Below are 24,029 nucleotides of genomic sequence, written 5' to 3'. Positions count from 1 at the left end.
CGCCTAAAAAATGTGCTTTCACTCTGGGGCGCTGTGCTGGCAGGATGTAAAAAAAAAAGTCCTGCAAGAAGCTCCTTCAACAACCCTACCCATTGAAATGAATGGGCATCGTTGCCAAAGCGCCTGCAAAGCAATTCTTCAGCGGTGCTACACGAGCGCTAGAAAAGCGCTGCTAAAAATAGCGGCGTTTAACCGCTGGCGCGGCAGGCGGCTCAGTGTGAAAGGGTTCTAATAGCTGTGTTGAATTATTTTGAGGGGACAGCAAATGTACACTGTTTTATACAAGCAACACTCTTTACTTGTAGCAAAGCGGCATTCCTTCAGTGTTGTCACATGAGAAGATCTAATAAAATGTTTACAAAAACTTGAGGGGTGTGTCTATACAGTATATAAAATGTTTATTAGTATACTGCACTTTTTAACCCTTTTGTAATGGACATTTCTTTAGGTGGTCCAAATGAAGTGCAAAGACGACAGGATTAAGCTGATGAATGAGATATTAAATGGCATTAAAGTGCTAAAGCTCTATGCCTGGGAACTAGCCTTTAAGGAAAAAGTGCTTGGAATCCGACAAGAGGAGCTTAAAGTGCTGAAGAAATCTGCTTACCTGTCTGCAGTTGGCACGTTCACCTGGGTTTGCGCACCTTTCTTGGTATGTTATTGGGTGTTGATGGGCAGCTGGGTACATTTTGTTTTTATGTTTTGTTTGTATTTGATATATCTGAATCAAGGAATGATGAAGAGAGAAGATGGTGCATGCTGGGCATTTGCATTGTGTAAGATTAAATTCAGGTAACCTTTTCTGTCTGGCTCAGGATAAAATGTGGGGTCCTCACTATTAACTACTGCCTTTCACACAATGTGTAAATACTCATTAGTGCATGCATACCATCAGGGTATACTATTTTTCCAGTGAACAGTTGGGTAAAACAGGAGAAGAAATAGACTAAAGTAAAGCTAGGGATTGCTGGAAGCTGGATACAAATGTCAAGGCCAAATGGAAATCCAGGCAAAATCCAGACAGTCGGTGTTTCAGGCAAGCTGGTAGGAAGCACAGAAAGTGTACAGGAATTCTAGGATGCTGGGCAAGACACAACTTAAGGTGTGGTCATAAGGTAAGAATTGATCTATTAAAGAGGAGTTCCACCCAAATTTGGAACTTCCTCTTAACCCACTCCTCTCCCCCTTACATGCCACATTTGGCATGTAATTTTTTTGGGGGGGGGAGTGGGGGCTTCAGCAAGAGTGGGACTTCCTGTCCCACTTCCTCCTTCCTGTAGGCGACTAAGCTTAATCGCCTTCAGGAAGGGGCTGCTGTAGGCAATCGCCTAGGACACGTCACAGGTCCTAGGCGATCTCCTGGCCAATTGCACGGCACCGGGCCGCGCCGCTCGCGCATGCGCAGTGCCGCTCGCGCATGCGCAGTGGGTGCCCGGCCGTGAAGCCGAAAGCTGTCACGGCCGGGTGCCCACACTGAGAATGAAGACGCCCGCCGGGGAGGGGGGGGGGAGAGGAGCGGAGCCCCGGCCGGCGCGTCGCTGGAGCGCTGGAGCAGTTAAGTGTCTGTTTATTAAAAGCCAGCAGCTACACTTTTTGTTGCTGCTGACTTTTAATAAACATACAAATGGCTGGAACACCCCTTTAACCACATAAGCCCCGGACCAATATGCAGCTAAAGGACCAAAGGTGTTTTTACAATTTGGCACTGCGCTGCTTTAACTGGTAATTGCGCGGTCATGCAATGTTGTACCGAAACAAAATTTGCGTCCTTTTCTTCCCACAAATAGAGCTTTCTTTTGCTGGTATTTGATTGCCTCTGCAATTTTTATTTTTTGTGATATAAACGGAAAGATCGAAAATTTTGAAAAAAAAAATTATATTTTCTACTTTTTGTTATAAGAAAAATCGAATAAACTAAATTTTAGTCAAACGTTTAGGCCAAAATGTATTCAGCCACATGTCTTTAGTAAAAAAAAATAGCAATAAGCGTATATTTATTGGTTTTTGTAAAGTTATAGCGTCTACAAACTAGGGTACATTTTCTGGAATTTACACAGCTTTTAATTTACGACTGCCTATCTCAATTCTTGAGGTGCTAAAATGGCAGGGCAGTTCAAACCCCCCCCCCCCCCCAATGACCCCATTTTGGAAAGTAGACACCCCAAGGAAACTGCTGAGAGGCATGTTGAATCCATTGAATATTTTTTTTTTTTTTTTTTAGTCCCAAGTGATTGAATAATGACAAAAAATAAATAAAAAAATAATTAAATTATCTAATTATATATTGCTCACACATGCCATGGTTATATGTGGAATTGCACCCCAAAATACATTCTGCTGCTTCTCCTGAGTACAGGGATACCACATGTGTGGGACTTTTTGGGAGCCTAGCCGTGTATGGGGCCCCAAAAACCAAGCACCGCCTTCAGCATTTCTAAGGGCGCAAATTTTTGATTTCACTCCTCACTACCTATCACAGTTTCGAAGGCCATAAAATGCCAAAATAGCACAAAACCCCCCCAAATGACCCCATTTTGGAAAGTAGACACCCCAAGCTATTTGCTGAGAGGCATAGTGAGTATTTTACAGCTCTCATTTGTTTTTAGAAATGAAGAAAGAAAATAAAAATGTATTTTTTTTTCTTTTTTACATATCAAAACTTTGTGACAAAAAGCGAGATCTGCAAAATACTCACCATACCTCTCAGCAAATAGCTTGGGGTGTCTACTTTACAAAATGGGGTCATTTTGAGGGGTTTTGTGCCATCTGGGCATTCCATGGCCTCCGAAACTGTGATAGGTAGTGAGGAGTGAAATCAAAAATGTACACCCTTAGAAAGCCTGAAGGCGGTGATTGTTTTTTTGGGGTCCCGTACGCGGCTAGGCTCCCAAAAAGTCTCACCCATGTGGTATCCCCGTACTCAGAAGCAGCAGAATGTATTTTGGGGTGTAATTCCACATATGCCCATGGCATGTTTGAGCAATATATCATTTAGTGACAAAAAAAACATATATATATATATTTATTTTTCCCGCAACTTGTGTCAAAATATAAAATATTCCATGGACTCGACATGCCTCTCAGCAAATAGCTTGGGGTGTCTACTTTCCAAAATGGGGTCATTTGGGGGGATTTTGAATTGTCCTGGCATTTTATGCACAACATTTAAAAGCTTATGTCATACATCACCCACTCTTCTAGCCCTTTCTGACACGGTTTGTTTACATAAAAACATTTATTTATTTTTGCAAGAAAGTTAAGTTGAACCCCCAAACATATATTTTTTTTTAAAGCAAAGGCCCTACAGAATAAAATGGTGGTTGTTTAATTTTTTTTCCCACAGAGTATTTGCGCAGCGATTTTTCAAACACTTTTTTTTGGGAAAAACTACATTTTAATTTTTTATTTTAAAGCACTAAAACAAACTATATTGCACAAATTGAGGGGACCCCTGCTATTAAGGACCCTACTGATAGGGAGGTCCAAAGCGGTGAGCCGTTCCATGTTCAATAAGGCTAGGGTCTGCATTGCGGCCTATCCTGGCTGCAACTTTGGTGTCTCAGACACTTACTGAATGGGCAAAGATTTTGAAACACCAGCAAATCTATTGACGTAGCTTTAGGTGCACACTGTACAGAGGACACAGACAGTACACCACGTGAAAATACTGCAGCTAGCACAATCACCTGCCTGTCAGTAAATTAGGAAGAGCGGATCTAGCTAAACTCAATACAGTGTATAAATATATATACACAACACCTGGGATTGCATATATATCCTCTACACACTGTAACTCTAACTGACTAGCCTGCCTGCCTGCTCTATCTAACTCCAAAAAATGTCACTCACTCTCTCTCTCTCTCTCTCTCTCTCTCTCTCTCTCTCTCTCTCTCTCTCTCTCTGTAAACCACCAACACACTTACACAAGGCCGACTTCCAGGCAGCATTATGTAGTGTGGGAATAGTAGAAAAATGTTTGGACAGTCGCACTCTGGAAAAACCTTCTTGGTTGCCTTTTTATTTATAAAAGTTTTCAAACACCACACATTACAGCAAAGACAGGGGCATACAGCTGACGTTTCACACTACAATTAGTGCTTACTCATAGCTGAGACCCTCAAGGTCCTTACATACCATGTTCTTAAAAACATCCAAATGTCTAGTGTCATTGTATTGGGGATTAAAAACAGATTTATTCCTTAAATTAGAATGTTTAGAAGCAGAAGCCGGAAAATTCCTTTGGATGGGATTCGGGAGAAAATATTTCTTCATGTTCAAGCCCCTCACATACTTCTGAACATTCACATACGTCTGGAATTTATTAAGGTTACGTATGGGGGCAAACTTAAGACCCTTATCGAGTACGCGTGTCTCATCTTCAGTCAAGGGGACACCACTCAGATTAAAAATCCCTGTGCCAATCACGACCTTTGCCTTTTGGACTCGTCGCCCCCCTCTGATTCCTCTTGTTTTTTTTCTTTTTAAACTGGGTTGCTTGGAAATCGAAGATAGGGGGGAGGAGGAAATTCTCTCCAATCATTTGTCCATGTAGGTGGATACGGCCGAGGTCCCTCCATGGGGTCCTCCCCTGTCCTAAAAAATGCTGATTATTGGGGGCGGGCACTTCCCAATAATTTTGTAAAGGGGCATAATAGTTATACGTGGGTAACGGTGGTGCTCCCGAAGGAAAACCACCTCTCCCTCTTGGGTATCCATTCCCCCTATTGGGTACTGTCCTCCAAGGGGGATTCTCTTGATATGTAGATACTTGGGAATGGGATACCTTACCGGCCTGATGGTTACCCCTCCCTCTACTTTTTCCGTTACCTCTACCCCTAGAAGGGCCACTCCCCCTGCCAGTGGGGGTAGCCGATCTGGTAGGCGTGGTGTCAAAAGCACCAACATTGACATTAGTCCAAGGTCCTTGAGAATCCTGTAAAGAAGCTGCAGGATCCAATTCAGTCGTGTCCATGGGCAACGGCTGAGCCTGTACCGAGGGCACAGTATTCAAGGATTGCCATTTATATACATTATGTACCCCGAAATCATTCACATCTCGCAGCATTTTTTGGCGTTTTTTTTATCCTGGATTTCCTTATCCCACTTGATAAGTTTAGTTTTTAATTCTCTAGAAAGGCGAATAAACTCCGGAGTATCTTTATGCTGTTCGATACGATCAGAAATTGATTTGATCTGACTCTCTAACCATTTCTTTTTCCGCTGTTTGCGGGACAGCAATAATCTAATTGGCTCAAACCCTTTTTCTGTATAAAAAATCACACCATTCCTTGGTAGACTCATCATCTGTTAAGCCATGATTTGGTGGGAGATCCCACCTCAGACGTCTGGGGATGATTTGAGCTACAAGGTATTGTTCAAATGTAACAATATCCCACCAGGTTTTGATTTTTTTATCAAACTAATGTCCCAATTTTTTTAAAGCAAAATTGAGATCCCCCTGATCGGAGGCCGTAGCAGTTTTTGAAAACCCATCCGTAAGTGTAACCTCCCGATTCTCAAGATATGTAAAAACATCCATTTCTGCAGCTGAAAATAAATGAATTTATATGTGCACAAAAATAAAAAGAAAGTATTCAGCGCTGAAAAATTGTGAAATACAATATATACAATAAGAATGCTTGCCAGCACTTAGGATAAATTCAAATAAAACATCCCAAAAAGACTTGTGATATGAAAAGTGCAGCGCAAAAATTTATAATAATAAGAAATAAATAAAGTCCATAAGTTAATTAATGTGAAAGAAATCCAATATTTTCATAAATAGGTGCGAATCCAGAAAAAGTGACCAAAGTAAAGATCCTTCCACCAGAGAATAAGGATGGCCTCTCACCTCCTCACCTCCCAGGAGGTCACAAAGCGTGGTATGTAATAACACAGGTCCTGGAGCTGTGTCCGTCCATGGCCGGAAAGAGAAAATAGGATCAGGCAGACCGTCATACAGGCCTATGCCCTTAAGGGGCGGGCGGGCGCCTCCCTTCCCTGTCACAACGCATTCGACCAGGGCAATTTGTGCCACCTGGGCTTTCCGACGTCAAGCGTCTGTTTCACAGGTGTGTAAGGCGGCGACTTGGTCGTCCGTTCACACCTTTTCCAAATTTTACAAGGTTGATGTGAATGCATCTTCGGATGCTTCTTTTGGCCGCAAGATTTTGCAGGCGGCTGTTTGAGTTTGCACCTCCTCCATTGAGGAGCTCTGCTTGTTTGGAGTGAAGTTAGTTTTTTGATTTCTGTTCCCACCCCTCATTTTTTTTACACTGCTTGGGGATGTCCCACTTGTCAAGGTTTAAGGAGCTGTGTCTGTCCATGGACGGAAAGAGAAAATAGGATTTTTTTGTACTCGCCATAAAATTCTTCTCTGTTATCCATTGACAGACACAGCACCCTCCCCTCCTTTTAAGTTTGTACTGCTTTTTGACGAACTGAGCTGCTGGCTGCAGGGTGAGGGTTTATGACCGGAGGAACCGCCCCCTGGGCGGGTCTGTTCAACTGTTAAAGTTACATGTGTTTAATTATCTAACATGTCTGCCTAGTCCTCTCCTAATAGACGGAACATAACCCACATGTCAAGCTTCAAGGAGCTGTGAATAATTTTACGGTGAGTAAAGAGCAGGGAGATTGATAAACGCACCCGTGGTCAGCTTTTCAACCACCTCTCCCATCTAGCCCCAAATAAAAAGGCCGCGGGCGTAGTTTTCATCGCAAGTGCTTTGTGAATCAGGCACTTGCAATGAAAACTTGCGGCGGTGTAACGTATCTACGATACGTTACGCCGCCGCAATTCTATGTGAATCTGGCCCTCTATTCTCTCCATTAAGAATTCTAAGGGTCAACTTATACAAAAAAACAGACCAGATCGCGTCACAATTTCATGCTTTTTATACTAAGCTTTATAATCTCCCCTCGATACATAAACCTGCAGAGCTTCAGGGAAGAGTGGCATGCCTACTTTATCTTCGGCTGAGAGTGATTCCTTGGAATCGCCGATCTCAGAAGAAGAACTTATGGTGGCAATTCAGACTCTAAAACCGGGTAAGAGCCCAGGCCCGGATGGGTTTACGGCCCATTACTACAAAACTTTTATAAACATCTTGAAAGCTCCCCTACTCCGTGCCCTGGAACATATCCAAATGTTTTCATCAAACTCAAGCTCTTTCACAACGGCATATGTAACATTGATCCCAAAACCAGCAAAGGACCCTAGTGACTGTACAAGTTACAGTCAAGCTCTTTCACAACGGCATATGTAACATTGATCCCAAAACCAGCAAAGGACCCTAGTGATTGTACAAGTTACAGGCCGATTTCATTGTTGAACTTGGACCTAAAAATACTGGCAAAATTATTGTCATCTAGACTGACACCTCTCCTCCCAAAACGTATAGGCCCAGAACAGGTGGGATTTATGCCAGGAAGGGAAGCACGGGATAATGTCATAAAAGCCCTTAATCTGGTTCATTACGCACATACCCGGGGAATTGAGGGCCTTCTCCTGTCAACTGACGCGGAGAAGGCCTTTGACCGTGTCGCCTGGGACTATATGTTTGCTACTTGCAGACATATCGGGTTGGGATCGCACATGACGGCATGGATATCGGCCCTATATCATAAACCTCGGGCACAGCTTAAAATCAACGGCACCCTCTCAGAAGCAGTGGATATAAACAATGGCACAAGGCAGGGATGTCCTCTTTCCCCTCTTTAATTATATCATTGGAACCTTTTATTCGCACAGTCAATGCAAACCCGGAGGTACAAGGCGTCCAGATAGGCCAGCGGGATTATAAAATGGCAGCATACGCGGACGATCTTTTATTTTTTTTTGACACGGCCTCATGATTCAATTCCGAATCTCTCTAAAGCCTTTAAAATTTTGAGTTATATCTCTAATATGAAAATGAATGACTCTTAATCTTACACTGTCGCCTGATTCCTTAGAGAGTGCACGTTCTTCCTGCTCGTTTAAGTGGGTAACTTCATCTATTACCTATCTAGGAATCAAATTGGCGGCTAATTTTGGGGATATTTATAACATTAATTTCCTTCCTCTGCTTAAAAAAATCCAAGTAGATCTTAAAGGCTGGTCCTCTAGACCCTTCTCCTGGTTTGGCAGAGCTGCCATACTGAAGATGGTAATCCTGCCCAGAATCCTATATCATTTCCACACTCTACCTATCCCACTCCCAGGTCTTTTTTTTAAATGACTTCAGGCTATTGTACGCACTTTTATCTGGAAGGGGCAAAAACCTTGAATAAAGTTGGACACGCTTTCAAAACTTGAGGAGGGGGGTATAGGCCTGCCTGATTTTAAACTTTATCACTCCGGGATACATCCAGCCAGAATTATGGATTGAAACTGTCACGGGGCAGAAGGATTGGGTTACACTGGAGGAAGCATCTTCCACATTACACCTTAGATTCCTACCTTGGATTCCTTGGGGAAAACTTCCGCAGAGTTTGCAGCGGCATCCCTTGGTGGGGTCCACGCTTAGAGCGTTTCATAAGATAATGAATTATCATAAACTGTCCTCATGTCCCCGTCCGTTTACCCCAATCATTCGTAATCCGGACTTCTTGCCTGGAATGGACCTGCACTTTTCTGCACCCACTGACCAATCGATGCCCCTCTTAATGATACATTGTATAGAGGCTGACACCTTAAAATCCTTTGATTCTTTAAAACGAGATGTAAACCCCAAAGCTCCTTTTTATTTTGGACTTACCGTCAGCTGCATAACTACACACAGGTTTCCCAGATCAAAAAACATTTTTTTAGAACGATAACTCCCTTTGAACAAATTTGCCTAGCTGGAGCTCCGGTCTTAAGATCTACTTCTCTTACGTATTCCTGGCTCCAACTAGACAGGGGGGGGATAACTTCCGGAATACGAACACAATGGGAAAAGGTGCTAAAAATAAGCTTTACTGATAAGCAATGGAAACGTGCCTGCATTTTCGCCCATAAGTGTTCGATTGGCACGAGATTGCAGGAGATGTTGTATAAACTTTTAACACAATGGTATGCCACTCCGGATAAACTAAAAAAATGGTACCCGCTGACATCGGATTCTTGCTGGAGATGAGAGCAAGACCAGGGCACCATTATGCATATTTGGTGGGAGTGTCCCCGCTTGAGATCTTTCTGGGATAAGGTGTGTGAACTGATCAAAGCCATCACGGATACTACAATTTCCCTTACACCCGCATGTTGTTTACTTCATATCGCGGATTGCTCCATGCAGCATTACAAAAAATCTTTGACTAGATATCTCCTGAATGCAGCGAAAGTCTTGGTTCCCAGGCATTGGAAATCGAAAGATATTTCTTCCATCCCTGAATGGTTTAGCTCCATAGAAAATATTTACCATATGGAAGAAACTGTTGCCATTGCAAGGGAAATGTCGGAAAAATGTAATCAGACATGGTCACCCTGGGTGGCGTTCAGGCGTTCTGATCAGTACTCACAATTAGATATGGGATGAGAGTACTGTTTTGGCGTTGATTGTTTTTTTGTTTTTTTCTTTACACGCCTTGGTATGTTGAGACCTTAGTTAGTTTGTGCATCACAGTGTCATTCCCTCCCTTTTTTTTTCTCCTCCCTTTTTTTCCGCTCCTTTAGTATTGGCTAGTATTGGGTAATAGCCTAGGTGGTGATGTTTTCCCTTTGCTTTCTTTTGTTATAAGAAATAAACGTTGCTTATTGTCAGATATATTTTGATTATGTGTTTTGAGTGGTACTTAGGTACCCTGGCTGTATTTTCTATTTTGATTTTCTTTCTCTAATAAAATAATTTAATTTATTACAATGGAGGCCAAAAATAAAGGGGGATATAGGGACACACAAAATGCAGCACTTTAATGGAGGCAAAAAATAAAGGGGATATAGGGACACACAAAATGCAGCACTACAATGGAGGCCAAAAATAAAGGGGGATATAGGGACACACAAAATGCAGCACTACAATGGAGGCCAAAAATAAAGGGGGATATAGGGACTAGGTATGTTTGGCCACAAAATAGAATGCTGAACAGGTTGGCTATAGAAAAGATGCATGTAGGCCCCAAAAAAAATAAAGTACAGCATGCATGGAGACAAAGGGAACATTCACAGCATATTACAAACATGTTAATTAGGGACTGTTTGAAGAAAAAAAAAGGCATGCAATAAATACATAGTTTGTGCATTTAAAGGACACCACTTACCTTAACATAGTCCTCCCGGGAAAACCTGAATTATGGCAGAACAGGTATCCGGGATTATGAGGCCCAGAGCCTGGGGGGAGATGCCCGTCGAGAACTTCAAGTCCTGCAGACTTCTCCCTGTTGCAAGATACCGCAACGTAGAAACTAGCCGCTGCTCAGCAGTGATGGCTTCCCGCATAACAGTGTCCTGCCTGGTGATATATGGCGACACCGAAGCCAAAAGCTGCTGAAATACGGGGTCTGACATCCTCAGAAAATTCCTGAAATCAGGGTTGTTTTCTTGGATCTCCCGCAGCAGAGGCATATGAGAGAACTGGTCCCTGCGAAGAAACCAGTTCTTGGTCCACAACCTCCTCCTCACCCTGTTCATGGACCGGAGCCGGGATACAGCACCCATCCCAACAACAAGCACAGCACGATCTCGGCGACGAGAACGTACCCGCAACATGGCTAGAAAACGGTCGTTAAATCAGATCGGACTAAAGAAACGCCCTGAAGAACCGAAAGGCCTCTGAAGAACGACCTGCAAAACAGGAACGTGCAGACAAGAACACACTGCCAAAACAGATACGAACTGAATACAAGCACTGTAAGACAGATACGAACCCAAAAGCACAAACTGTACGACAGAAAAGAAATTTAACCACTTAAGCCCCGAGCCTGTTTTTCAGATTCGGCGTTTACAAGACTAAAACAGTTTTTTTTTTTCTAGAAAATTGCCTAAAACCCCCTAACATTATATATATTTTTTTTCTTACACCCTAGAGAATAATTTTTTTTTTTTGTTTTCTTATTTTTTTTTATTGATTTTATAATTTTTTACACTGAAATAATAAAAAAAAAATTATCACTTTTATTCCTATTACAAGGAATGTAAACATCCCTTGTAATAGAAAAAAGCATGACAGGTCCTCTTAAATATGAGATCTGGGGTCAAAAAGACCTCAGATCTCATATTTAGACTTCAATGCAAAAAAAAAAAAAAAAAATATGGAAATGTTGTCATTTAAAAAAATGACGCCAAATAAATTGTCGTCTCTTTAAGGCCCGGTACACACGGGCAAACATGTGCGATGAAACCGGTCCGTCGGACCGTTTTCACCGTACATGTCTGCCAGAGGGCTTCTGTACGATGGCTGTACTAACCATCGTACAGAAGTCCGTGCGTAAACAATACGCGGGGCGTGTCCGCGTCGTCGCCGCGATGATGGCGGGCCTGCCATTTAAAGGCTTCGACGCATGCGTCGAAGTCATTCGACGCATGCGAGGGACGGCGGGCGCTCGGACATGTACGGTAGGTCTGTACTGACGACCGTACATATCCGAGCGGGCAGGATTCCAGAGGACGGTTTTAAAACACGTCCAGGAATATTTGTCTGCTGGGAAAAGGCCCGGCGGGCAAATGTTTGCTGGAATTCTGCCCGCTCGCGCCTACACACGACCGAACATGTATGCTGAAACTGGTCCGCGGACCAGTTTCAGCATACATGTTTGGTCGTGTGTACGGGGCCTAAGACGTCACTTCCGCCCAGCAAAGCTATGAGGACGGGTGGGGGCCATCTTGCCCTTACTGGAGTCCTCACACACTAGGCAGCAGCACCCGATCTCCTCCGCCGCTACCGACAGCTACAGTAAGCGGCGGAGAGCAGCGGGAGGGGGGGCCCCTCTCCCGCAACCGATAACGGCGATCTTGCGGAGACCGCCGTTATCGTTTACACGCCCGCCCACTGAAGAGATGGATAACCTCGGTTGTGGCAGCAGCTGCTGCCGTTACCGAGATATCTATCTTTAAAAAGAGGACGTATATATACAGTGGGCGGGCGTTAACCGGTTAAAGCACGAAGACTGAAAAGCGCGAATCGTCTCTCACCAAACTTTTACTAACACGCAGCAAAAATATCAGCAAAAGAGGCCGTCTTCCGCATGGAAATTACCCTTTATAGTGCCGTCGTACGTGCTGTATGAAACCGCGCTTTGCTAGAGCTTTTTGAAAAAACGATGGTGTGTACGCAACGTCGTTCTTTAAAATGAAGTTTGAAAAACAAAGTTTTTTTTTCATACTAAAAAACAACAATTTTTTTACAAGACAAAAAACGACCGTGTGTACGCGGCATAAAAGCACCCGCGATCGCGATCCTTATGCCCCGTACACACCATCACTTTATGTGATTTTTAAAAACGTCACTTTAATTGACCGTGTGTGGGGGAAAACCTTGTTTTATGTCTTGTAAAAAACGACCAAAAAAAATTGAAGCATGCTTCAATTTTATGTGTCGTTTTTCAAAATGTCATTTTTTACTTCAAAGAAATTGACCGTGTGTAGCAAAAAACGTCGTTTAAAAAGACGTTTTTACACCCGCGCATGCCCAGAAGCTAGTTATGAAGCGAGCTTCAATGGAAAAAGTGGTGAGAACGTAACCTCGCTTTGCTAGAACATTGTGAGAAAACGATGGTGTGTAGGCAACTTCGTCTTTGAAAATTGAAGTTTCAAAAACGTAGTTTTTTACTTCACAGAAAATGTCGTTTTTTTTCATCACATAAAGTGATGGTGTGTATGCGGCATTACAGAGTGAGAACCGGGAGCTGTGTGTATAAACACACAGCTCCCGGTCCTGTCAGGGGGAGAAATGCCTGATCGTCTGTTCATACAATGAATGAACAGCGATCAGTAATTAATCCCTTCCTCGCCCCTTAGTGTTAACCCCTTCCCTGCCAGTGGCATTTTTATAGTAATCAATGCATTTTTATAGCACTGATCGCTATAAAAATGCCAATGGTCCCAAAAAGTGTCAAAAGTGTCCGCCATAAGGTCGCAGTACCGATTAAGAATCGCTGATCGCCGCCATTACTAGTGAAAAAAAAAAAAAAATTATAAAAATGCCATAAAACTATGCCCAATTTCGTAGACACTATAACTTTTGCGCAAACCAATCAATAAACGCTTATTTTTTTTTTCTATGAAAAATATGTAGAAGACTACGTATCGGCCTAAACTGAGGAATTTTTTTTTTTTAGATATTTTTGGGGATATTTATTACAGCAAAAAGTAAAAAATATATATTTTTTTTTTTCAAAATTGTCGCTATATTTTTGTTTATAGCGCAAAAAATAAAAACCGCAGAGGTGATCAAATACCACCAAAAGAAAGCTCTATTTGTGGGAAAAAAAGGCGCCCATTTTGTTTGGGAGCCACGTCGCAGGACCGCGCAATTGTCAGTTAAAGCGACGCAGTGCCGAATCGCAAAAAGTGGCCTGGTCATTGACCAGCAATATGGTCCTTGGCTGAAGTGGTTACAGACTGCTGCAAAAATAGTGTGACATAAAATATTGCAACTATTGCCATTTTATTCTTTAGGGTCCGTGCTAAAAAATTTTTTTTTTTTTTTTTTTTTTTTTTTAAATTTATTTGTTTTTTATTTTTGTATTCAAGGTCACAGAGAGATATTAACATCACAAAAGCAAGGGATTCATAATTCTATACATATTACCGTTCCAGACAACGAGAGACACACACAAAAAAAAAAGAAAGTAGCCATCAACTAGGCTTATCCAATCATCTCCCTTACTCTGTTATTGTATAATTAACAACACATCTTAAACCTTTTAATTAGAATCCCTAAAGTAACTGTATTGTTTCCATACGACTTAGACCTCTCTATTCCCTTGTCTCTATATACCCTACCTATCCCTCCTTAAAAAGAAAGAAAGAAAAAAAAAGAAAAAAAAAAAGAAAGAAAAACACGAAGGAAAAAAAAAAAAAAAACCCAAGAAAAGAAAAAAACAAAACAAAAAAAAAAAAACAAAAAAAAAAAAAACCACAACCCCCTTCCTCCCCTCCTCCCTATCCCCCCTCCCCCTATCTCCTGCACAAGAAATGGAGGGGCTCTCTCTTATTTTTATTCATCGAAATCTTATACGCACTCCTCCCGTGGTTGACTCTTCACTCCTTATTCTACTCCTCCATCAGTCTCCTCCCCTCTTCGGAATACATAAACAGATTCCCTCCTGTCCATGTTTCTACATACTGCTCTCTTTTATTTCGGGCGGAAAGAACTAGATCTTCTATGGCTCCTATCTCTCGGACTCTATTAAGCCATCTCGTAATGGAGGGTGGCCTAGTGTCTCTCCACTGTAAAGTTATTCCACTTTTAGCAGCATTTATCAAATGACATAGCACCGATTTTTTTATACGCTCGCACCGGGATCTGTGAACTGTGGAGCAGGAAAAGGGCCGGATCATCCGGTAACTGAATTTCCGTGAATTTTTGAGATATTCTCTGAACTTCCAACCAATATTTCCTTACTTTTACACAGGACCAAAATATGTGCAACAGAGTTCCCTGTTCCAGTCCACATCTCCAGCAATATTCTGAGTTTTCTATGGAGAATTTATGCATCTTTACTGGAGTGTAGTACCATTGGTTCAATAGTTTGTAGTTGGATTCCTGTATTCGCGTAGATACTGATGAATTTAGTGCTAGATAGATAATGTGTTTACGCTGAGTTAGTGAAAACTTCCTCCCCAGGTCTCTTTCCCATTTATTAATTCCCGGCAGCTCAAAATCCTCCTGAGGAGAGTTCAACATTCTATACATCTTAGAACCCACTCGTTGTATTGGTTCCTCATCGTCACAGTAGCTCTCAAATTTTGTTAGCTGTCGCCGGAAATTAGACGGTTGTCCTAGGGATCTCATAAAGTGATTTACTTGTAAAGCTTGCCAGAAGCTTAGCTCAAAATTTCCCCCTGGTTTCATTAAAACATCGATAGATGGCCAAGTTTCTGTTTGCAAAAAATGTGAAACCTGCACCATGCCCTTTCCTTTTAGTTTGTTGAATACTGCTCCCTCTGTTCCTGGTTTAAAATCTGGGTTCCCCATTATAGGGAACAAGGGAGATTGGCTCGTTGAAAACTTTGGATTTCTACAGACTTTAGCTGCAATTTGCAGCGTTGGGCCGATTATAGGGTGTTTCTTCAGTTTGCTTGGTAATACATTGTAGCACCAGGGGGCTATGCATAATGGTATTGGACTAATCTGTTGCTCTATATCAACCCAACGTTTGTAATCTCTATGTCTGCACCAATCTACCAATCTTGTCAGGTGGGCCGCTTGATAATACTTAGCAATATCTGGGACTGCCATCCCCCCAAAGCACTTGGGTAGCCTCATCACCTCTTTTTTTATCCTTGGTCGTTTCCCTGCCCATATAAATTTCATTAGGAGGGAACTCATTTGCTGGAGAAAGGCCGTTGGTATAGTAATTGGTATAGTCTGAAACAAATACATAATTTTTGGCAGTATACTCATCTTAACTATGTTATTTCGTCCAAACCATGAATGTAATCCATGTTGCCATTTCTCAAGCAGAATTCTTATCGAATTAAAAAGTGGTGGGAAATTTATTTTAAAGACTTCCTTTATGTTTGCTGGAATCAGGGTACCCAAGTATTTAAGCGCAGTTTTCCACTTAAATCCAAAATGTTGCTGTATTATATTACACTTCTGAGTTGACATTGCCACACTCATCGCTTCGGATTTAGTTTGATTTATTTTTAGGTTTGACAGTTCGCCATATTTTACAAGCTCTTTCACAAGATTGGGAAGTGAGACATGTGGGTTTGATATAGAGAATAACAGGTTGTCCGCATAGGCTGATACTTTGTACATCCCCTCTCCTATCTGTATTCCCTGTATATCCGGGTTTTGGCGTACTCTGTTTAATAAAGGCTCCAAAGATAATGCAAATAATAAGGGAGACAAGGGGCATCCCTGCCGTGTACCATTTGTGATTTGAAAGGTTTTGGAAAATATTCCATTAACTCTTACTGTGGCACGTGGGGCTGTATAAACGCTTCCTATCCATCCAATCATCTTCTCCCCCAGCCCCACGTGACGCAGCACTGAGAAAAGGAACGCCCAACTTACTCTATCAAATGCCTTCTCAGCATCGGTATTTAGGAACACGCAGGGAGTGTTCCCTTCATTGGCACAATGTACTAAATTAAGGACCTTTATTGTACCATCCCTTGCCTCCCTTGTAGGAACAAATCCTACCTGATCCTTGTCTACTAACTCAGGTAGCCAAGTCTGAAGCCGCATTGCTAGTATCTTCGTAAAAAGTTTTAAGTCAGTGTTTAATAATGAAATCGGCCTATAACTACTGCACTCCGCCGGGTCCTTCCCTTCTTTGGGAATAACTGTAATGTGTGCTAACAGTGCATCCGGCGGAAATGCAGCAGTCTGGCCCACTGCATTAAAAACCTTTGTCATCTGGCTGCTTAATAATGTAGCAAATTCTTTATAATATCTAATTGTATAGCCGTCCGGCCCCCCGGTGCTTTCCCGTCTTTCATGGTTTTTAATATTGCGTTTATTTCCTCTGTCGAGATGGAGGTTTCTAAGCTAGCTCGGGCAGGAGATGAAAGCCTCGATGAGTCTACTGAAGAGAGATATTCTTCCATTTTCAACGGGGCCACTGGTGTTTGTGCTAAATTATACAGAGTAGAATAGTATCTACTAAACTCTTCCACTATATCTTTTGGTTTTCGTTTTAATTGTCCCTCCTTCCCCTTAATTTGCGGGACGTACGTTGAAATGTTTTTTTCCTTCAGTTTCCCGGCCAACAGTTTACTACATTTATCGCCCAATTCATAGTTTATTTTTCTTCCCCTTTGTATTATTGCTTTGGCCTTATACCGTAAGATCTCTGTAATCTGCCTTCTCAACTGACCTAACTCTCTTCCTATTTGGGGGGCTTGTGTCTTTTTGTGTTGGAGTTCCAATTCCTGAATTTCCAATAATAATTTTTTTAACCTGTTGTTCTCGTCTCTTTTTCAAATTCGATCCATGTTTAATCAGGACCCCCCTGATCACAGTCTTATGCGCCTCCCAAACCATTCCCGGATCACTCTCAGGTATATCATTCGTTTGAAAATACGCTGTGATCTCCCGGGCCACATCTTCCCTAACTTCAGAATTCTGTAGCAAGCTTTCGTTTAGGCACCACCTTCTCTCTAGAGCGAAGGCTGCACTAGACAAGGAGATACGCAAACTAACCGGGGCATGATCTGACCACGTTATACTGCCAATGGACACTTCTATCACAGAGGAGATCAAATAGTGAGGAATCATAAACAGGTCTATATGTGAGTATACCTGATGTGGGTTGGAGAAGAAGGTATAGTCCCTTTCTTCTCCATGCAACGTCCTCCATGCATCTACCAACTGAACCTCGTATAGTTTTCGCAGTACACCCCTTCTGATCCCCTCTGTGGTAGACAAAGTTCCCCTGGAGGTATCCATTTTCGGGTTCAGGGAGATATTAAAATCTCCCCCCAAGATTAATTTACCTTCCGAGAATTCCATCAACTCCCTGAGAACTTTCCTCATAAATACGTCCTGATGTACATTTGGCACGTACACCGTGGCCAGAGTCACTTTAATTCCTCCGATGCTCCCTTTAATAAAAAGGTATCTGCCTTTGGGATCTTGGTATTTATTTTCTAGTGACCAGGGAATTCTATTAGATATCAGAATTGATACCCCCTTGGATTTTGCTTCCTGGTTTCCTGCGTGATATACACAGGGAAAGAACCTATTCTGTAGGAGTGGGAGTTCTCCCGTCCTGAAGTGTGTCTCCTGTATATAAGCTATATCTGTCTCCGAGCGTCTCAGTTCATTCAACAACATCTTGCGTTTTTCTGGGACATTAAGTCCCTTGGCGTTCAGGGAGGTTATTTTTATTCCCTCCATCTCCTGTGCAGCGAGAGAGAGGGAAAAAAAAAAAAAAGGAAAACCCCTACATCCCCCTACCTTATCCCACCCTCTACGTACTCGACTTCCTCCCTCCCACCCTCCTCTAAAACCCCCAATGGGCACTCACCCACCTTTAACCCCCCTCCCCAATGGTTGGCAGGCACTAACCTATTTTAGGGGCTGGTCCAATTAGGCACTAGAAAAAAAAAGAAAAAACAAAAAAAAAAAAAAGCTCCAGCCTGCTCCCCTCCCTCCTACTCCCGACTATTTTTATTTCCCTATAGTCATACACTTCCTCTGCCTTACAGCTTTGCTGATTAATTACTTCTTAACCTTCCTATCTTTTTATTTCATCTTTCCACTTCCATCTATTATCATCAATCTCTGCACGATTTTAAATTTAACCTATTTCCATCCAAATAACCGAGATCTCCATCAAGAAGCATACATACTTACTAATAAAAAAAAGAAAACAATACACAGATAAACATTGTTCCATTCTTAGCCCCCTTTCCCATCTCCCTCCCCCCCTCCCACCAAAAGCGGTATCATTTCAATGTCTCATCTTCCTCTCCCTTCCCTGCTCCTCCTCTGTATACTTCCCTCCTATATATCCAGGTCCTCTAACCACCACCTCCTGTGACGAGGAAGAGAAAAAAAAAAAGAAAAAAAAAAAAGGGAGAAAAAATATATAGACGGCGCCTCCAAAAACGTCATTTCATATGACCATGTGTGGGGGGAAACGTTGCCCCGTACCTTCTGAAAAACGCGGAAAAAAAACAGAAATATAAAATAAAATCGGGGCATGCCTCACATGCCTCACTTCCATGTGTCGATCCTCAAAAACGTCGCCCTCCACTCCCCAGAGACTAACCGTCTGCAGCAAAAAACGTCGTAAAAAAAAAAAAAAAAAAACGTCTCCATACCCTCGTATGCCGCGTCTGCCCAGAAGCCCGCCTCAAAGCGAGCCCCAATGGAAATACGCGGCGAGCTCAACCCCGCCCCCCAAGAACACCATGAGAAAGACGATGGCGTGCAGGCAACCTCTTCTCCAAAAACCGAGAACCGATGTCCCAAAGAAACGTCGCCCTCTATCACATAAAAATTATCGTCTCTTCCCATCACACAAAGCAATAATGTCCCCTTGGCACAGTTCTATATTTAATCTATATTCATTTCACCTGGAAGATTCCACAAAAATGGAAGAGAGAAACGGGGGGGGGGGGGGGGCGGGGGGGATTCATTTCTAACCATCTCTTTATCTTAATTTCTGGAGAACCTCCAGCTGGGCCCTACTGTTCCCCTTACCAAACCCCCCCCCACCCTTCCCCTCCCTCCCCCCTCCCTCCACCTCCAATGTCCACCCATCCCCTCCCCTCCCCCCCCCCCCCCAGTCCCCCCGCCCGCCAGCCCCTCCATAATCTTCCAAGTGTACACACAAAAAATAAATAAACAAATAAATAACTTCCACTTCTCAAATATAAAAGGGAGAGAGGGGAACAGGGACAGGGGGGGAGGGGGCGCACAAAAGGAATTTTCTGCATCCGTGTCAGTTTCTCTGTCAGATTATGGCCTTAATTCAGCCATCTTTGTTCAGAGCTCAAAAAAGCAACTATTTCTGTGATCCTGCCATTACTGATCCGCTCCGTGTGAAAGGGCCATAACAAGCCAGAAAACTATGAAAACCCCCCAAATGATCCTTTTTAGAAAGTAGACATTCCAAGGTATTAAGTAAGGAGCATGATGATTTTTTTTAAGTTGTATTTTTTTTAGGGCTGCGGAAATTAACGATTAATTGTTCGATTAATCGTTAATTTCTTTGATCGACTAAAATTATTTTGATCGACGATCCGCGGAGTGAGCTCTGTGGTCTCGCCCATAGGAAAGGCCGCGGCTTCGGCCTAGCTTCGGAGCCGCGGCCATCTTGGTCCACCCGGCGGCAACCAAGTAGCGGCGCACTGACGTCATCACCCGCCCGCCCTGCTTGTATTATCTTCCCGCACTCACGTGTCCATCAGCCTCTCTGCCCACGGGTCTGCCTGATGTAGGTAAGAGAGGACAACGAACCATTCTTTATATTAAAGCATGGGGGCATATGTGTGTATGTAAAGCATGGGGGCAGATGTGTATAAGACTATAAGCATGGGGGCAGATGTGTATAAGACTATAAGCATGGGGGCAGATGTGTATAAGACTATAAGCATGGGGGCAGATGTGTATAAGACTATAAGCATGGGGGCAGATGTGTATAAGTCTATAAGCATTGGGGCAGATGTGTATAAGCATGGGGGCAGATGTGTATAACACTATAAGCATGGGGGCAGATGTGTATAAGCATGGGGGCAGATGTGTATAAGACTAAGCATGGGTGCAGATGTGTATAAGCATGGGGGCAGATGTGTATATAAAAGCATGGGGGCAGATGTGTATATAAAAGCATGGGGGCAGATGTTTGTATATAAAAGCATGGGGGCAGATGTTTGTATATAAAAGCATGGGGGCAGATGTTTGTATATAAAAGCATGGGGGCAGATGTTTGTATATAAAAGCATGGGGGCAGATGTTTGTATATAAAAGCATGGGGGCAGATGTGTATATAAAAGCATGTGGGGAAGATGTGTGTATATTAAAGCATGGGGGCAGATGTGTGTATATTAAAGCATGGGGGCAGATGTGTGTATATTAAAGCATGGGGGCAGATGTGTGTATATTAAAGCATGGGGGCAGATGTGTGTATATTAAAGCATGGGGGCAGATGTTGTAATATACACATCTGCCCCCATGCTTTAATATACACATCTGCCCCCATGCTGCAAGAATATACACATCTGCCCCCATGCTGCAAGAATATACACATCTGCCCCCATGCTGCAAGACTATACACATCTGCCCCCATGCTGCAAGACTATACACATCTGCCCCCATGCTGCAAGAATATACACATCTGCCCCCATGCTGCAAGAATATACACATCTGCCCCCATGCTGTAATGTACACATGGGGGCAGATGTGTATATTCTTGCAGTATGGGGGCAGATGTGTATTTGTATCTGTGCGTTAATTAATCGAAATTAGTCGATTAATCGATAAAAAAAAAAAAAAAAGATTAATCGAACACAAACATTTTAATCAGTAACAGCCCTAATTTTTTTCCCACAATTCTTTGCAAATTTTTTTTTTTTTTTTTTTTTACAAAATTGTCATATTAACAGGTTATTTCTCTCACAGAGCATATACATACCACATATTACACCCCAAAATACATTCTGGCATCACCACATGTGTGAGACTTTTACACAGACTGACCACATGCAAATGACCAACATTAAAGTAGCACCTTCAGGCATTCTATGAGCACAAATTACACATCTCATTTCTCAACCACCTATTATACTTTTGAAGGCCCTGGAGCACCAGGACAATGGAAATGCCCACAAAATGACCCCATTTTGGAAAGCAAACACCTCAACGTATAATCTGAGGCATAATGAGTCTTTTGAACGGTAAAAAAAAAAATCCAGATGTTTATGGAAAGTGTGGGGAAAAAAATAAACGCATTTTTATTTACACAAAGTTGTCCATTTATAAGATATTTCCAACACATAGCATACATTACATATATACAGTGCCTTGTGAAAGTATTCAGCCCCCTTGAACTTTGCAACCTTTTTCCACATTTCAGGCTTCAAACATAAAGATATAAAACTGTAATTTTTTTTGAAGAATCCACAAGTGGGACACAATCATAAAGTGGAACGAAATTTATTAGATATTTCAAATTTTTTAACAAATAAAAAACTGATAAATTGGGCATGCAAAATTATTCAGCCCCCTTAAGTTAATACTTTGTAGCGCCACCTTTTGCTGCGATTACAGCTGTAAGTCGCTTGGGGTATGTCTCTATCAGTTTTTCACATCGAGAGACTGACATTTTTGCCCACTCCTCCTTGCAAAACAGCTTGAGCTCAGTGAGGTTGGATGGAGAGCGTTTGTGAACAGCAGCTTTCAGTTCTTTCCACAGATTTTCGATTGGATTCAGGTCTGGACTTTGACTTGGCCATTCTAACACCTGGATAAGTTTTTTTGTGAACCATTCCATTGTAGATTTTGCTTTATGTTTTGGATCATTGTCTTGTTGGAAGACAAATCTCCGTCCCAGTCTTAGGTTTTTTGCAGACTCCATCAGGTTTTCTTCCAGAATGGTCCTGTATTTGGCTCCATCCATCTTCCCATCAATTTTAACCATCTTCCCTGTCCCTGCTGAAGAAAAGCAGGCCCAAACCATGATGCTGCCACCACCATGTTTGACAGTGGGGATGGTGTGTTCAGGGGGATGAGCTGTGTTGCTTTTACGCCAAACATAACATTTTGCATTGTTGCCAAAAAGTTTGATTTTGGTTTCATCTGACCAGAGCACCTTCTTCCACATGTTTGGTGTCTCCCAGGTGGCTTGTGGCAAACTTTAAACAACACTTTTTATGGATATCTTTAAGAAATGGCTTTCTTCTTGCCACTCTTCCATAAAGGCCAGATTTGTGCAGTATACGACTGATTGTTGTCCTATGGACAGAGTCTCCCACCTCCGCTGTAGATCTCTGCAGTTCATCGAGTGATCATGGGCCTCTTGGCTGCATCTCTGATCAGTCTTCTCCTTGTATGAGCTGAAAGTTTAGAGGGACGGCCAGGTCTTCGTAGATTTGCAGTGGTCTGATACTCCTTCCATTTCAATATTATCGCTTGCACAGTGCTCCTTGGGATGTTTAAAGCTTGGGAAATATTTTTGTATCCAAATCCGGCTTTAAACTTCTCCACAACAGTATCTCGGACCTGCCTGGTGTGTTCCTTGTTCTTCATGATGCTCTCTGTGCTTTAAACCGACCTCTGAGGCCGAGTACTCACGAGCAGACATGTCCGATGAAACCGGTCCACGGACCGTTTTCATCGGACATGTCTGCCCGGGGACTGCCCGTGGACTTCTGTTCGATGGCTGTACACACCATCGAACAGAGGTCCGCGCGTAAACAATACGCAGGGCGTGTCCGCGGTGTCGCCACGTCGATAACGCGGTGTCGCCGCGACAATGACATGGCGACGTGGGCGGCCTGCCTTTAAAATGCTTCCACGCATGCGTCAAAGTCATTCGACGCATGCGAGGGATGGCGGGCGGCCAGACATGTACGGTAGGTCTGTACAGACGACCGTACATGTCCGGGCGGACAGGTTTCCAGCGGACTGTTTTAAAGCAAGTCCAGGAAACAGCTGTCCGCTGGAAACCTGTCCGATCCGCCCGAAAATGGTCCGCTCGGGCCTACACACGGCCAAACGTCTGCTGAAACTGGTCCGCGGACCAGTTTCAGCAGACATGTTTGGTCGTGAGTACGGGGCCTCAGACTATCACAGTGCAGGTGCATTTATACGGAGACATGATTACACACAGGTGTATTCTAGTTATCATCATTGGTCATTTAGATCAACATTGGACCATTCAGAGATCCTCACTGAACTTCTGGAGAGTTGCTGCACTGAAAGTACAGGGGCTGAATAATTTTGCACGCCCAATTTTTCAGTTTTTTATTTGTTAAAGTTTGAAATATCCAATAAATTTCGTTCCACTTCATGATTGTGTCCCACTTGTTGTTGATTCTTCAAAAAAAAATAGTTTTATATCTTTATGTTTGAAGCCTGAAATGTGCAAAAGGTCGCAAAGTTCAAGGGGGCCGAATACTTTCGCAAGGCACTGTAATTTCCTGGCAACCGATCATTTTTGAGGGCCCTTCATATTTCTAACACATAACATGTACATACCAAGAATTACAATCCAAAATAAATTCTATTGCGGAAAGGGTAAAGAAAGTATTACATGTACTTTTAGTAGTGTCCACAGAAGTAAGCACTGGTCCAGGCAGCAGTCAGGGATGTACTTGGCGACAGCAATAGTAATTATCCAGGCAGCAGGCAGGGATATTGTCTATAGTCAGCACAAGGCTATTAAGAGGGGGGAGGCACCAACTGAAATTATCCTAATGTTATTTAAAATGTCAGTGTAGTGTATAC

The 24,029-nt window shown here is 42.7% G+C and overlaps 1 protein-coding gene across 3 annotated transcripts in view; it reads left to right on the top strand.

Annotated features, from left to right (window-relative positions):
- The window catches only part of LOC120943551 (multidrug resistance-associated protein 1-like), a 650,821-nt gene that overhangs the window by 216,443 nt on the left and 410,349 nt on the right, over positions 1–24,029 (top strand). For all 3 annotated transcript variants that reach the window (XM_040356917.1, XM_040356914.1, XM_040356915.1), the window contains exon 12: positions 449–652. In XM_040356917.1, coding sequence (XP_040212851.1) covers positions 449–652 — 204 coding nt within the window. The remainder of the gene's footprint in view (positions 1–448; positions 653–24,029) is intronic.

Source organism: Rana temporaria, chromosome 6 (assembly GCF_905171775.1).
Source record: "Rana temporaria chromosome 6, aRanTem1.1, whole genome shotgun sequence".
Taxonomy (NCBI): Eukaryota; Metazoa; Chordata; class Amphibia; order Anura; family Ranidae; genus Rana; species Rana temporaria.
Note: the sequence above shows the minus strand (reverse complement) of the source record. Positions and strands in the feature narration are given on the sequence as shown.